Genomic DNA, 16,506 nt, shown 5'->3' with positions numbered 1-16,506 from the left:
TATTGCGCAGTTAGAAATGCGATGAGTAGGCTACCTACGCATATATCCTGAAACTTGTAATACAAAATATATAATAAAAGTACTCTCCGAAAATCTAAAACGTTATGCTCGTCATTAAACGGAATACAGATGAATGAGATCTGGACATAAAGAGAACTCGAACGGTCTGCAAATCGTCACAAGGTTTCTAAAGCAAGAAAAGAGAAAACTGATCAAAAACAGGTAGGCTAACATCGACATCGGTGTGCCAAATGAAAGGTGTTGCGAATCTAATCTAATTAAAAATACAACTGTTGTTTCAGATCATTCAACTATTGGTCTAATACTACTTTTATTACATTTTTTTGAACGTAGGCTATAGCTGTAAATTGAACTGTAAAATATTGTTTATTTTTATGGCCAACCCATGGCCTACGTAATATTCTCTAAAGATATCAACAGGGCACTCGAGTCAGACGCCTCTGCCGTGAGACTCACACATTTCGACGATTTCCCACGCAATCACACAAAACCTTGTATTTCTCACGCATTTCAACCATTTTTCAAGCTGAGAAGTAATTAAGGGACTTGTCCCTTGTACAATTAATGAACGATGTGCATATTTCTGCCGAGTATATAGTTGTTTCGAGTTACACGTAGTCAAAAACAAGCCAACCAGAAACATCACAAGGTCACTTGTAGGCTCACCTTGAGATTCTCGCGCCAAACTTTGAATACAACTATAGAGCCCGGCATACTAACGTCTAGCTCCCTGACTGCTCAAGGTTGTCAAGCAATCGATATGTGAGCTATACTACTGGGATGACGATAATTTGATTGACTTGTAGTGTCTTTGACTTGTAGACTTGTAGTGTGTCGAATTATTCTAATTCCTCAATTATTCCTAATTATTCCTGCGGTCGAGTGGTTGGATTTGAACTGTTGTTTATTTATAGGTCTACACATCCATCTTATAAATCACTCTCCTGGGTTGACCCTGAAGAAGAAGGATGTACAATCTTTGAAATTAGTTTCTAATTAAAATCTTTGAAACAGGGGGATTCTGCTCTAACATGAGTCTCTCTGGGGAGAAAGAGAAGGGGGGCTCTGCCTCTAAAACGAGTTTTCCTCAAGAACATGACATGGACACTGAAGCTCAGAGGTATTATGACATCTCGTAACTGTTCATAACAACTCTCCATCTGAGAGCTAAGTATTATATTATAACAGAGTCATCATTTAGAAAACAATGAGTGACTTAACACTGTCTCTGTTGTGTCAAAGTCTAATCCAGCAGCAGAGACCAGCCTCCCCTGTACCCAGCTGTGTGTCCATGAAGAGTGACAGGTCTATGGGTCCACCTCCCAAGTTCAGTGATGGAGACAGACCTGCTGATGAGAAAGAGTATGTACTGAACACTGCTGTTAAATGTTACTTGATGAAGATGGTTCCCAACTTCATGTGATTATATTTGTGGCGGTAGGCAGACGTTGTAAAAATGTATAGCCGGGTAACCTATGTCCTGTTAGATGTGAGTGTAGATATGGACTTTAACAAGTAGCCTAATGTGAGTGCGTGAGAAATGTATTTGCAACATTTTGAGCGCTAAATAGTTTGGGAGCTTGACGTAGGCTAATATAAAGGTGACGTACTATGAATATCATTATAATGAACTTGAATGTATCCATTTTGGACACATTTGTGCAGAAAATCAAGATACTAACTGTTTGTAAACTCCGGATTGATTCTCCTACCGATTCTCTGAAATACCTGTTCGTCCCATGCATTGATTCAGAGCGTGCACGGAGAGAGGACTATTCAGAAACTGGTCCGTTGTAGTAAGAGAGCGAGAGAGAGAAAGAGAGAGAGAGAGAGAGAGAGAAAGAGAGAGAGAGAGAAAGAAAGAGAAAGAGAGAACGTAAGCGTGGCAAGAAGGGGCTGAGCAAATCAAAAGTTAAACAGTCAAAAAAAAAGAGAAATTTACTTTTGGCGGGCCGCCAGAATAAATAAATGTATGGTAAACACTGCATTTGGCCAATATTTGTGTTACTTTTACCAGGATCAAACAGCAGAGACCAGCCTCACCTGTACCCAGCTGTGTGTCCATGAAGAGTGACAGGTCTATGGGTCCACCTCCCAAGTTCAGTGATGGAGACAGACCTGCTAATGAGAAAGAGTATGTACTGAACACTGCTATTAAATGTTATTTGATGAAGATGGAATGGTAGTTAAGATGAATAAGGTGGTACTTGTAATCTACAAGCATGACATAGCCTGTTTCATTATAATTTCATCAACCTACTAAACAATGTGTATAAGATGATGATTGGCAGTCAGACAGACAGACTACTGTATGTGGTAAAGATTCACAATGAGCGCTACAGTCTTTGGACACATATCTGTTAGCCCTGCCTGCCTATCATGCACACTTACATCTAACAACAATATTCAAACTCAATTTTTACCCTAATATTGGTAGATTTCCATAACAAATGTTGGGGGGTGAGGATATTTGTGGAGTCTACTTTCAAATATTTACCTTTGCCCAATATCTGTGTTACTTTTACCAGGATCAAACAGCAGAGACCAGCCTCACCTGTACCCAGCTGTGTGTCCATGAAGAGTGACAGGTCTATGGGTCCACCTCCCAAGTTCAGTGATGGAGACAGACCTGCTGATGAGAAAGAGTATGTACTGAACACTGCTGTTATTCAGTGTTTGACTATAATGTCAAATAATCTAGTGGTCAATTTAATGTGATTACATTTGTGGCGGTAGGCAGGGGCAGATCCAGATGTTGAAAAATGTATGGCCGGGTAACCTATGTCCTGTTAGATGTGAGTGTAGATAAGGACTTTAACAAGAAATGCGAGAGCGCGAGAAATGTATTTGCATACATTTTGAGCGCTAAGTAGTTTTGGAGCTTTACGTAGGCTAATATAAACGTTACGTACTATGAATATTATTATAATGAACTTGAATGTATCCGTTTGGACACATTTGTGCAGAGAATACCGATACTAACCGTTCGTAAACTCCAGATTGATTCTCCTGCCGATTCTCTGAAAATCCAGTTCGTCCCACGCATTGATTCAGAGCGTGCACGGAGAGAGGACTATTCACAAACTGGACTGTTGTAGGGAGAGAGAGAGAGAGAGAGAGAGAGAGAAAGAGAGAGAGAGAGAGAGAGAGAGAGAGAGAGAGAGAGAGAGAGAGAGAGAGAGAGAGAGAGAGAGAGAGAGAGAGAGAGAGAAAGACAAAGAGAGAATGTAAGCGTGGCAAGAAGGGGCTGAGCAAATCAAAAGTTGAACAGTCAAAAAAAAGAGAAATTTGTGGTGATACATTTTTACTTTTGGCGGGCCGCCAGAATAAATAAATGTATGGTAAACACTGCATTTGGCCAATATTTGTGTTACTTTTACCAGGATCAAACAGCAGAGACCAGCCTCACCTGTACCCAGCTGTGTGTCCATGAAGAGTGACAGGTCTATGGGTCCACCTCCCAAGTTCAGTGATGGAGACAGACCTGCTAATGAGAAAGAGTAAGATGCTGACTACTGCTGTTAAATGTTATTTGATGAAGATGGAATGGTAGTTAAGATGAATAAGGTGGTACTTGTAATCTACAAGCATGACATAGCCTGTTTCATTATAAGTTCATCAACCTACTAAACAATGTGTATAAGATGATGATTGGCAGTCAGACAGACAGACTACTGTATGTGGTAAAGATTCACAATGAGCGCTACAGTCTTTGGACACATATCTGTTAGCCCTGCCTGCCTATCATGCACACTTACATCTAACAACAATATTCAAACTCAATTTTTACCCTAATATTGGTAGATTTCCATAACAAATGTTGGGGGGTGAGGATATTTGTGGAGTCTACTTTCAAATATTTACCTTTGCCCAATATCTGTGTTACTTTTACCAGGATCAAACAGCAGAGACCAGCCTCACCTGTACCCAGCTGTGTGTCCATGAAGAGTGACAGGTCTATGGGTCCACCTCCCAAGTTCAGTGATGGAGACAGACCTGCTGATGAGAAAGAGTATGTACTGAACACTGCTGTTATTCAGTGTTTGACTATAAGGTAAAATAATCTAGTAGTATATACTCAAGCCTTTGTTTATCTAGTTCATCTGAATACATACTGTAATCTCTTTTCCACAGTGATGAAGACCAGAGTCATCATGAGGATGTTTCCTCCATATTTATGGTTAGTGGATTTGGCCGATTCCGAATTCTCTGTCTTACCCCTACCCCTTGTTCCTCGAAAGTGAGTGTTAAGGGTTAGATACCCCTATAAAATGAGACACCACTTGGTTACGGTTTTGTATATAGATGTCTTTGAAGCAAGTAGTGTTATGCACTGATATCAAACAAAATTTGCTGTTAATGGAGTTTAGTTAAAACTGTAGACATGGAGTCCAGTCAAGGATAGTCAGAGAAATGCGGGAAATGTTATGTTAGCGTAGCAAACTTTAAAAACCAAAAATATTACATTGATGGGACTCTGGATGATCTGGCTGCCATTGTTGCCGGTTGCGCAGTATTCACATACCTAGTCATTTTAAGTAAGCTCCCGAAAACAATTGGTTTTAAGGGGTGTGTACCCCTTAAACCTACCCCTTGATCAAAACGAGTATTGGGACAGCCCTTACTCTCATGTGAACGCGCAAAACTAAGAGGTAGGGGTAAGGGGTAGGGGTAAGACAGATAATTGGGATTCAGCCTTAGTGTCTGTGCTAAATACTGTGAGATCATTAAACAATACCATTGTTTTATTGTGTGGTGAATGTTTAGATTAGGGATTGCACGATATATCAGCATACCGGTGTCTGTCAATATTAGAAAAAAATGCCATCATTGGCTTTGTGTAATTCATCGCAAAAACTATAACTATCACAAAACTAAAATATAAATTACAAGTGCAACACAGAGCTGGCCCATAAGGTCTGCTGGCATGCAGTGTGGACCTATAAATATGTTCCAAAGTCAGAAAACAAAAAGTCCAAATGCAGCTTTGTGCTGCCATAATTTCCTGAGTAGACGAGACAGCAAAATATTTCAATGCCACAACCCTATTCACTCAGGGCTCTAAATGAGGGGGGGACCCTCAAGAAGTCTATAGGGATATGCGTTTTTTTTTTTTATGTCATATGTCTGCAAGGCTTGATATAATTTTCAGGACTGAATATCAGGTTGTCAAATTTGTTTTTTATTTTTTTTATTTTATCACAATCACAAACATAAGATTTCATAACATAAAATGTGGAAAATATATGGATGAGGTAGTCAAAATGGTCTTAATATCGGTGCCTTCCTGGTTAATATTCCTTGTTTCATCCTTGTTTTAGAAACTTGAGGAGGATGGAATTACTTTTTTCAAAGATGAGTTGAGAAGACTCCAGCAAGTTGTAAGTTCAGATCTCCCAGAAGGAGTACAGTGTCAGACGAAGGACCAGGACATTGTGGACCCTGAATATCAGAAACAAGAGAGCAGTGCCAAGAAGGGAGCTCTGAAGATCATACTGCACCTCCTGAGGATCAGGAACCAGAAGGAACTGGCTGACAAACTGGAGAGAAGTAAGATCTTCTACATATAACCTGTCTACCACAACATATGAGGTGTATTCTGTGTGCGTTGACAGTGTCAGGGTAACATGAAGGTGATGGTGTGTTTACATTCAAACTGGTAGGTCACTACAATCAACAATGTGTGATTACACAAAATGACACTTTTTTTTACTTGCTATCAGTATCTATTTGAATGGATTTTAGTTTTGGACTTTTATAACAGGTTCTAGAAAACAAGAGCCTTAATGAAGGTGTAATTTGCTTTTGTCTTTAAGATGAGCTTCTTGTGATTTGCCAACGTCAACTGAAATCCAAACTGAAAAACAAGTTTAAAAATGTGTTTGAGGGAATAAATAAACAAGGAAAACGAACACCTCTCAGTAAGGTCTATACAGATCTGTACATTACAGAAGAGGATGAAAACCTTGACGATGAACAGATGAGACAGATAGAGAAAGTATCCATAAATGCACCCAAGAAATCAAAGACAGCCATCATATGCAGTGACATGTTCAAACCGTCACCTAAACAAAAACAACCAATTAGAACTGTTCTGACAAAAGGAGATGCTGGTGTCGGAAAAACATTCTCTGTGCATCAGTTCATTATGGACTGGGCTGAAGGGAACGCCAACCAGGATATCAAGTTCATCTTTCCACTCCCATTTCGAGAGCTGAATCAGTTGAAAGAGGCCACACTCAGTTTGATGGGACTTCTGAATTACTTCTTTGTGGAAACCAAAGACTTTGGAATCTCTGACTATAACAAGTACAACACTCTGTTTGTCTTTGATGGTCTAGATGAGTGCCGATTACTCCTTGACTTTCAAAATAACAAGAGCTTGTCTGATGTCACACAGCAAACCTCAGTGGATGAGCTGTTGACAAACCTCATTAAGGGGAATCTTCTTCCCTCTGCATCCATTTGGATAACCACTCGAGCTGCAAAAGCCAGTGAGATCCCTTCTGAGTATGTTGACCGTGTAACAGTGGTACGAGGGTTCAATGAGTCACAGAAGACAGAGTACTTCCAGAAGAGAATCAGTGATGAAAGCATGGCCAACAGAATAATATCACACATCACAAAATCGGTGGTCCTCAACACAATGTCTGAAGTTCCAGTCTTCGCGTGGACTTCTGCTACAGTTCTTGAACACATGCTTTCCACGGACAAGAATGGGGAGATGCCCAAGACTGTAACTGAGATCTACACACACTTCATGGTGTTACAGACCAAACATAAGAATGTGCAGTATCATGGGAAAACTGAGACAGATCCACACTGGGATGAAGAGAGCATCAATAGTGTTCATTCACTGGGAAAAATGGCCTTTCAACAGCTAAACAAAGGCAACTTGCATTTTTACAACGAAGACCTGATGCAATGTGGCATCAATCTCCAAAATGCCTCATGGTACTCAGGAGTGTTCACACAGATCTTCAAAGAGCAGCGTGGACTCTACCACGAGAAGGTCTTTCGTTTCACTTATCAGAGCATGCAGGAGTATCTGGCTGCGTTGTTTGTATCTCTGATGTTCATCAACCAAAACGAGAATTGGATACACGAACCTCATGTAAAGTCTAAAAAAGCAATGCCTCTGTCCAAGCTTCACAAGGCTGCTGTGGACAAGGCTTTAAGGAGTCCCAATGGACACATGGACTTTTTCCTCCGCTTCCTTTTGGGCCTTTCAGTGGAGGCCAATCAGAAGCTCTTACGAGGTCTCCTGAGACAGACAGGGAACGGCCATGAGAAAACAGTCGAGTACATCAAGACGAAGATCCGAAAGAATCCCTCTCCAGATAGATGCATGAATCTGTTCCACTGTCTGAATGAACTGAATGACCATTCTTTGGGGAAGGAGATCCAACACTACCTGAGCTCAGGAAGTCTTTCCAGTAAGAAGCTCTCACCTACACAGTGGTCAGCTCTGGTCTTTGTGTTGCTGACTTCAGAAGAGAGTATGGATGTGTTTGACCTGAAGAAGTACTTCAGATCAGAGACCGGTCTTCTAAAGCTTCTGACAGTTGTCAAAGGCTATAAAAAAGTTTTGTAAGTACATTTGTATGGATAGTAGATAAAACACGATGTATATGTCCATTCTGTAATATTTGATTCCAAAATATCAAAATTGGTTGAAACTCACTCCACATTATAAACACTGCTAACAGGTGTCAACTAAGAGCTAGCTTTTGGGCAGCGTAGCTAGGGTGATAATTAGTGGTGGTCGTCAAGTTGCAAGTCAGTGGACCAGAATTTGAACACTGTGGGGGGTAACATTCGCATTTGTCTCCTTCTGTGGGTTAGGCTTGACAACTGTAACCTGTCCAAACACTGCTGTAAAGATCTGGCCTCAGCTCTGTCCGGCTCACAGGTCAAAGTGTTGGACCTGAGTAACAACAGCCTCCAGGATTCAGGAGTGAAGATGTTGTGTTCAGGATTAGGACAACTACAGCTGGAGAGACTGAGGTTGGTATTTGTGAGCAAACCAGTTTCATTGACTGGACTAAAGTGGCGATAAAGATACTGATTTCAAATATAATTTGACAATTACGATGAGACCAAACAAGTGGCCCATATCAAACCACATACTTTATGCATTCCATGAGTAAAACATATTCAAATTTTATAGTTCAATTTTACTAGGTTGCATTATTAAAATGGTTTCTACATTCAATTGGATTGATTATGAATTTAGCAGGCACTTTCATACACGATGATACCAAGGATCAGCTAATTTCTGTGACTGTTGGTCTGATATACACAGTGGGATTTTACACAGAGATAGAATATAAGTTACACCAATATAGTGAAAGTAAGAACGTTTACCAGATATATGAATTATGAATGAAGTTATATATGAAGGAAAGTACTTTTTAGAGATAATTGTTTAACCTTTTATTTTACAATGTATTGCTTATAGCCACATAGATTGCTTTAGAGGCTGTTAAATCAATTGTTATAAACTGTGCAGGCTTTCACATTGTGGGGTCACAAAGGAAGGCTGTGCTTTGCTGGTCTCAGCACTGTCCAACACCTCCAGTTATAAAGAACTGGACCTGAGCTACAATTATCTTCGAGACTCAGGAGTGGAACTGATCTCTTCTGGATTGAGACTTGAGACTCTGAGGTAGCTCATTTTTAACCATCTTAAGAGGTATCATTGGGCTGACTAACGATTGGCTAACTAACTGCAGTAATGTTTGAGTGGTGAGGGGTGCGTGTACAGGCATAATGATGCTAGTATTATGACACAAAACAATCACTGGGTTTTTACCATACATGATCATTTCTAATGAATAAATAATGTTTGGACTTCCATTGAACTTCTAGCTAACTATTATTGTAACGTATGTCACATTCCAGGAGTATTAACGATTCTACACATACATCATGGTATTAATCTGGAATAATTTGTTATAAGGTTTGTCAGAAATAACAATAATAATCATTCTACAGGCTATCGGGCTGTCTTGTCACAGAAAAAGGCTGTGGCTTTCTGGCTCCAGCTCTGAAGTCAAACCCTGACTACCTGAGAGAGCTGGACCTGAGCAACAACGACCTGCAAGATTCAGGAGTGAAGCTGCTCTCTGATGAACTGGGGAATTCACAATGTAAACTGGAGACACTTAGGTCTGTATTTATTTCAAGAGAGAACTGTTAATCTGTTAAAAGTAGAATGTGAAATCAACCCACTGTCCTTCTGATTAGCTATATACTTACTAGATATTTTTCAAATATTTTTTTGTCTTTAGTAGGATACAGATATAAATGACATATCCACAATCTCGGCAGAACATTACTTGATCGGGGTTGATCAATGCGAGATCTAAGCTTATTTTTCTTTTCTGAGGCTGATTTGAAGGTCTTTACAATGGACCAATTATCCCTAGTCAAAGCTGTGCTGCGCTGCAGAGTTACTGACACTGAGTCTACATGATTGCAGTCAGGTCGCAATTAGGATTGTGTTTGATCAAACATTATTACAATGGTGTGTTTTTCTACTTTCTACAGACTGACAGGCTGTCTTGTCACAGAAAAAGGCTGTGGCTTTCTGGCTCCAGCTCTGAAGTCAAACCCTGACTACCTGAGAGAGCTGGACCTGAGCAACAACGACCTGCAAGATTCAGGAGTGAAGCTGCTCTCTGATGAACTGGGGAATTCACAATGTAAACTGGAGACACTTAGGTCTGTATTTATTTCAAGAAAGAACTGATAATCTGCTAAAAGTAGAATGTGACATCAACCCACTGTCCCTCTGATTAGTTATATATTAGCTGTTTTTTTTGTCTTTAGAAGGGTGTGAATGTACTTGTCTGGGTAAATGGTTTTATGACTTGACGATGGAATATAAATCCTCCATACTTTTCTTTTCACCACTGAAACTTCTACAGGCTCTCTGGCTGTATGATTGCAGAGGAAGGCTGTGCTTCTCTGGCCTCAGCTCTGAGAGTAAACCTCTCCCACCTGAAGGAACTGGACCTGAGCTACAATCATCCAGGGAAAAAAGGACTTGAGCTGCTCTCTGTTGTACTGAAGGATCCACAGTCCAGACTGGAGAAACTCAAGTAAAGACAGTTGAATGCTTTTGTTTTGTTTTTTTACTCAAACATTGTCAATTGTCATGTCATCACGTAATAATGTATCTGCTTAATCCCTACAGTGTGGATAATGGTGGAGAGCAAAGAATCAAACCTGGGCTTAGAAAATGTGAGTCATATGTGTTACCTTAGCCTGACTTCAAGTGAAAATGAACTACAATTAAATAATTGCTAAGCACACAAGTCATAATATGAAAATTGATTGTATTGTGTATTGGACATCTAAACTATGAGGAATAGTGTTCTCTTAGGATTAGATTGGCTTTTCCATAGAAATTCCCATAAATGTAGTGTAGCTGCTGTTGGGAAAAGAGAGAGAATGAAATAGCAGATGCCTGTGTTATACAAATAGTAATATATTTATCTTGGTCTTCTCCATCAGATGCCTGTAAGCTCACGCTGGACCCAAACACGGCAAACAAACGCCTTTCTCTCTCTGAGGAGAACAGAAAGGTGACATGGGGAGCAGAGAAGCAACTGTATTGTGATCACCCAGAGAGATTTGAGGGCTCCTGTCCACAGGTGCTGTGTACAGAGGGTCTGTCTGGGCGCTGCTACTGGGAGGCAGAGTGGAGTGGAGGAGGGGTTTCTATAGGAGTGGCATATAAATCCATCAGGAGGCATGGAGCGGGTGATGATTGTAGGTTTGGATCCAATGGCAAGTCCTGGAGTCTGGCCTGTTCTGATAAATATTACAATCTTTGGCACAATGATGAGAGCATTAGCTTACCTTTCTCTCAGTGTCACAAAGTAGGAGTGTATCTGGACTGGCCGGCCGGCACTGTGTCCTTCTACACAGTCTCTTCTGACACACTGACCCACCTGTACACATTCCACACCACATTTACTGAGCCCCTCTATCCAGGTTTCAGAGTAGGGTACAATGAGTCCTCGGTGTCGCTGTGTCTGTTAGAATAGATGTCATTGATGAGGAATCTTTCAGGAAAGTCATGTTCCTGTTCATAAATCACTTTGAAAAGATAAATATGGTGTGTTTGAATGTGATAACCACACACTCACAACGATATACAGTATATATATAGCACTTTTGTATCTTATTTTACAAATCATGCGTAAGCTTAAATGCTTTAAGAAATAATTAAAGGATTTCTACTTTCCGTATTTCTAATTTTATACTACCGAAACAATACAGACGTCCTAAAATGAATACACAAAAAATATTAATAAAAAAACAATCTTGGGTGCCTAAGACTTCTGCACAGGTAGACATTACTGTATGTTGTCTTGTTTACACATTTTTTTATATATATATATACTATATATACTATATATTATGTTACTTTCTTAAAATATTCTTTAGTGTTCATATTGTTATTGGTAATATGGTTGAGGGACATTTTTGTATTGAGAATTGTGAAAATTCAGAAAGTAAGGCATCTATATAGCCTCCTCACTGATCTTAGAGAAAACTTTATAGACTAAAAACTCTTCAGTGGAGATCATATATTTTTTCTTTATGACTAGGCTTAATCCATGTTTGGTAATATATAATGAAACTGTTCATCAACCAGCAATATTCAACTTGTATACAGGGCCGGCCCAAGCCTTTATGGGGCCTTAAGCAAAATTTATTTGGGGGGCCCTCGGCGTCGCTTATCGTTGCAGATTAAAAAAAAGAATATATATTTTTACATAATACATTAAACTGTAATTTAATTTACTCTTGGGGGCCCTCTGGTAGCCACAGGGGCCCTAAGCAGCCACTTAGTTCGCTTATGCCTTGGGCCGGCCCTGCTTGTATACATATTAGTAAAACAATATAGTGGTACCACAATTTAGTGGTAACTCATTTAAATTGTTGTACTCGCTGTGAAATATTTTTTATTGTTGCTTGTTTTTCTACAGGTACACTTGCACTTATAGCAATAAATGTTGTTTAATTGTAACTTGTTTAACTACATGCTCTTATGGTTCTTCCCTTTGGCACTTATTTTGGTTGTTCACAATATATGCTTCATGTTTTGGCTACCCGCAATATTTTTGGGGCTATCTTGTTGTTAATATCAGTGACTTATGCACTTTGTAAAGCTCTCTCTTGGAAGTCGCTTTGGATAAAAGCGTCTGCTAAATGAATACATGTAATGTAAATGTAATATTAGTTGCTTAAAATGTAATGAGCACCAGAATTGTACCTTTGCAGTTATACAGTTCTCCAGCATATTCAATTTTTACATTCATCATATAGATTTCTCATTTTGACAAAGAACAGGAGGAGGTAGAATGTAAATGTGTTTTTGAGGCAGTGAACTGTACAGGAATTAACTATAACATTTATTCTTCTCTTGGTGTTCATTACACCCTTGTGGTATTGCTTACAATTATATACAAAGGTTTCATACTGATTTGCATTTAGAATTCTTGACATTTAAGACAGTAAATATGTAGTAGAGCACTTTCACACAGCAAATGGTCCATGGTTTAAATAAATTCTCTGTGTCTTGCTTTGAATAAAATCAGTTCATGATTATGGTAATGTTGTCTTTGATTTACATATTGATATACATTTGTTCACAATATACATTTTAAATGCATCATTTTATGAGCATGTACTGGAGTTTTTCTGGTGGTTCTCTCACTTGGACCCTTCCTCCTCTTGGGCTCAGGACAATGCACAAATATGCTGGGAACAGCATCTGGTATCTGGTTAAGATTTAACGCAACAACCAATGAAAAACGAATTATATCCTGGAATTGTTCACGTGATTCTGCTACAACGTCTTCCGAAAGGTTCGTTCACCACAGAAGAAACCACTGGAGCTCGAGCATCACTTTGAGCACAGAGTAAGTCATGATATTCTGTTTTAATGTTAAAAACAAATTCACAACTTGTTTGACACAAACATTGACAACTTGACTACTGGTAAAAAAAGGTTTCCCAGAGAATAATCATCAGTTTTTCATGAGTGTCTGTAACTTAACCAACAGTTTTACAGCCTGTGCAGTGACAACACCTGCTCAAATGAAGTAGTCTAGGCCTAGTCATATTTTTGTTATCACACGATGACTGACATATTGTCACATTATAAACATCTCTTTCCAAATAGGCTTAATGGTGTAATGACTTGGTTCCGACTATCTTGACCAAGATGCTGTTGAAAAATAGATGTAAAATGTCAGTGAGCCCTGTTTGGTTAAATTAAGGTAAAAAAAAAAACAGGCCCATGCATGCCTGTCACTCGTACATTCAAATAATATTTGTAATAGTCAGATATTTGATGTTACTGTAGGATTTCTTTGCAACTGAATAGTCAGTTATTTGATGTGACAGTATTGTGTTGATGTCATAAGCAAAATGATTGTGTAATGAGGGTTATCTAACTGCTAAAGCTGTGGTATAGAGGTGACTAAATTACGATTCAGTTTTAGTTTCAACTTATTCCTCCTTTGAGGAATTATTCTTATTCCTCAGTTATTCCTGCTTATTCCAGCAGTCCAGTGGTTGGATTCTAACTGTTGTTTGTTTATAGGTCTACATCTAAGAAACCACTCTCCTGGTTTGACCCTGAAGTAGAAGGATGTACATCTTTGAAATAATTAACGCTGGTACGGCCATTCCAGATAAAAGTTCTAAAAGCTCTACTGATCTTCCTCCCAATTTCCATGTTGGACCTTCTGATGAGAAAGGGTAAGATGCTGACCACTGCTGTTAAATGTTACTTGATGAAGATGGTTTTCCATAGAATGTGATTATATTTGTGGCGGTAGGCAGGGGCAGATACAGACATTGTAAAAATGTATGGGAAACACTGCATTTCACAATATTTGTGTAACTTTTACCAAGAACAAACAGCAGAGACCAGCCTCACCTGTACCCAGCAGTATGTATAAAAATATAAATGTGCTACGCTACAACAGGCGACCATGCACGCTGTCCGAAATTATCACAAAAAAATTAATTTGTCCCCCCCAATGTTGACTCCATTGCTACGGCCTTGATACAAAGGTTTCACACTGATTTGCGTTCAGAATTCTTGACATTTAAGACAGTGTATAAGTAGTAGTAGAGCACTTGAACACAGAGCAAGTGGTCCATTAAATCGCTCCTCTGTCTTGCTAAAATCCCTTCTGATTCTGATTCAATAAAATCTCTTTAAGATTATGGTCATTTTGTCTTTGATTGAAATATTGATATACATGTGTTCACATTTTACATAAAAAATACATAATTTTATATAATCACTTTTCTATAATAATTTGATGAGTTGAACTCAAATTTACCAGCCGGCATCGAAACAGGAAAGAGGAAGGAAGTTAAGTATTAAAGCCCGCCTCTTGCTTGATTTGATTGGCTGCCTGGGTCAAGTGTGACATTGACTAGCACCTTATCTCCATGCTTTTTCAGTTTTTTTTTTCTTTTCTGATTTTAGGGGCCAAACACACTGAGAGCGTTTTTAGAAACCCAGCGCTTATAAATCCAGTTTCTCTGGGCTGTTTTTCAAGCGCTTTTTATTTTAAAAACGCTCTGAGTGTGATCGTAGCCTGGCTCTGCCCTTCTACGTACTTCCGCTCAATTTGGATTTTGCTTATGTACTTATAGGTCTGGGAGCTTGACTTTGAAGTCGTTTCCAGAAACAATTTTTTTGTAGGTCCAATCAGCAAACAGAGGGAGTGGCTGAGAACGATGACGTTAATGTTGTGCACTAGTTTGAGTAGTTCAGTAATGGCGGCGGAGAAAGATGCAAGCGAAACTATTCTGCGGTTGTGGCAACGCTGCCGAATATCCATTGGTTAAAGCCGGAGCAAGAACATTCCTTTCTGAGTTTTGTTGGTGGCCATGATGTTGTGGCCCTCCTCCCCACGGGGTTAGGGAAAAGTTTGATTTTCCAGTTACGGCAGCTAGCTCCGTTACAGTAGTGGTGAAAGAGTTGGCTAAGGCGAACGCTTGCGATTGGTTATGGCAAATCAGAGTGTCTCTGGGCGGATCCAATAGTTTTAAACTTCAACAGAGGACCCGCCTTCAAGGAAGTTAACGTTTGTCAATGGAGAGATCCCAGACCCTCTGTACAAATGACATTTACGAGGGTCTGGTTAGGACCAGGCTAGTGTGATCAGCCAATGCGATTACTTTTCACAGATGCTTTCACAATATTTGTCCAACAGGGGGCGGTAGCAGATAGCTGTATGGCATGGCCAGTTTTCCATCAATAATTATGCTAGTGAAGGTCTTTTTCAAGGTTATGTTGCAGCACCAGCATAGTCCAAGCTAGTTGTTCGTGGGTTCATGAAACCAAATTGACAGAATCCCCCTCAAAACCACATTCATATTTCTAAATGAATCTGACACATAACAGTTCTGGCTTGGTTTAAGGGGTCTGCAGACGACAAGATCAAGACGTGCTTGCTCTTTTATTTTGTGGGATGCAATAAACCAACAAAGAAAACAAATCACTTTGGCCTATTTTGGTCAAAACAATTACCAATCGTTAAACTTTAGGAACGTTGTCTTTGCCACTGCGAGTTGCAGGTGCAGACCCATCCATCAACCCTCTCACAACGATGTCACATCTCAAGGGGTGCGTCTGACCTAACAAAACAACAACAAAAAAAGAGATCAAAAACACGACCTATTTGTTTAACCTTCTGAGAAGGGGATAGCTCAAGTGTAATCTGGTGGTAGGCTACATCAAGCACAGGGGTCCATTAATGCGTTCTCCCCACTCCTCACCTCTGCCAGATAATGGCTGAGTGTTTTCATCAGTACCACCCAAGGGTGGGCGGAGGGTCTTAGTGCCCGTAGGTCTTGATATATCAGCCCCAAGGTGGATCCTTGAATCCAGGGCTAGTCCTATTGGCATCTGCATCATTCTCAACAGACATAAAAGGGGGAAATGGGAATCATTTATAAACTCTTATCGATTTGCCAGTCTCAAAGGCATGAGAAAAGGCAGCAAAACAACGACAATAGGCCTGCCGAAAACGGTAGGAAACGGTGAATCTCCGTTGGAAATGCTCAAGAGCATAAAAGCAAACAAAGGCCCTCAATCGGGTCTTTTCATATCATAACAGCTAGTGCCGAGGCGTGGTGAATAATGGGACATTGAGGTGATAAAACGCTCGGGTAAAAACAGGATTGTGCCTGTGAGGCGATTCGTCTATACACACGAACAGATGCGCGTGAGTCCCTGAGCTGCCTGGGCCGGTGAGATACCCGGCACAAGGGCATCCTTCTCCTCGCCAAGCTGCGAGCGGGGGCTATGGTTACCGCTATTCAGTTAAAAAGGACCTGAAGCGGTCTTGCATTGTATTTGAAAAAACCCAAGTGCTGACACAAGCGGATGTTACGATGTTGGTGCGATCTGTTCAGGCGCCGGCCTGTCTTCTTGAC

General features: G+C 40.0%; 1 protein-coding gene across 1 annotated transcript; it reads left to right on the top strand.

The window, feature by feature from the left end:
* Window positions 1-12,654, top strand: LOC146301838 (uncharacterized). Its single transcript, XM_084699023.1, has 17 exons — window positions 1-222; window positions 1,036-1,141; window positions 1,264-1,383; window positions 2,039-2,155; window positions 2,550-2,666; window positions 3,405-3,521; window positions 3,917-4,033; window positions 4,156-4,201; window positions 5,343-5,571; window positions 5,838-7,611; window positions 7,867-8,028; window positions 8,534-8,689; window positions 9,019-9,192; window positions 9,574-9,747; window positions 9,954-10,127; window positions 10,223-10,269; window positions 10,543-12,654. The coding sequence occupies exons 2-17, from the start codon at window positions 1,053-1,055 to the stop codon at window positions 11,076-11,078; spliced, it is 4,149 nt and encodes a 1,382-aa protein (XP_084555149.1). The 5' UTR covers window positions 1-222; window positions 1,036-1,052; the 3' UTR covers window positions 11,079-12,654.
* The last annotated feature ends 3,852 nt before the right edge of the window (window positions 12,655-16,506 follow it).

The sequence above is a fragment of the Hypomesus nipponensis genome, chromosome 1 (assembly GCF_054491055.1).
Source record: "Hypomesus nipponensis isolate SF chromosome 1, ASM5449105v1, whole genome shotgun sequence".
Lineage (NCBI taxonomy): Eukaryota > Metazoa > Chordata > Actinopteri > Osmeriformes > Osmeridae > Hypomesus > Hypomesus nipponensis.
The sequence above is the reverse complement of the archived record's forward strand: the minus strand, read 5'-3'. Positions and strand labels throughout refer to the sequence as shown.

What these genes read in the sequence shown, in the direction of transcription:
- LOC146301838 (XM_084699023.1), top strand. Translation starts at nt 1,053, where the DNA reads ATGAGTCTCTCTGGGGAGAAAGAGAAGGGGGGCTCTGCCTCTAAAACG. An exon ending in AGACCTGCTGATGAGAAAGA is followed by an intron (nt 2,667 to 3,404) that starts GTATGTACTGAA and finishes TACTTTTACCAG; the next exon opens with GATCAAACAGCAGAGACCAG. An exon ending in AGACCTGCTGATGAGAAAGA is followed by an intron (nt 4,034 to 4,155) that starts GTATGTACTGAA and finishes TCTTTTCCACAG; the next exon opens with TGATGAAGACCAGAGTCATC.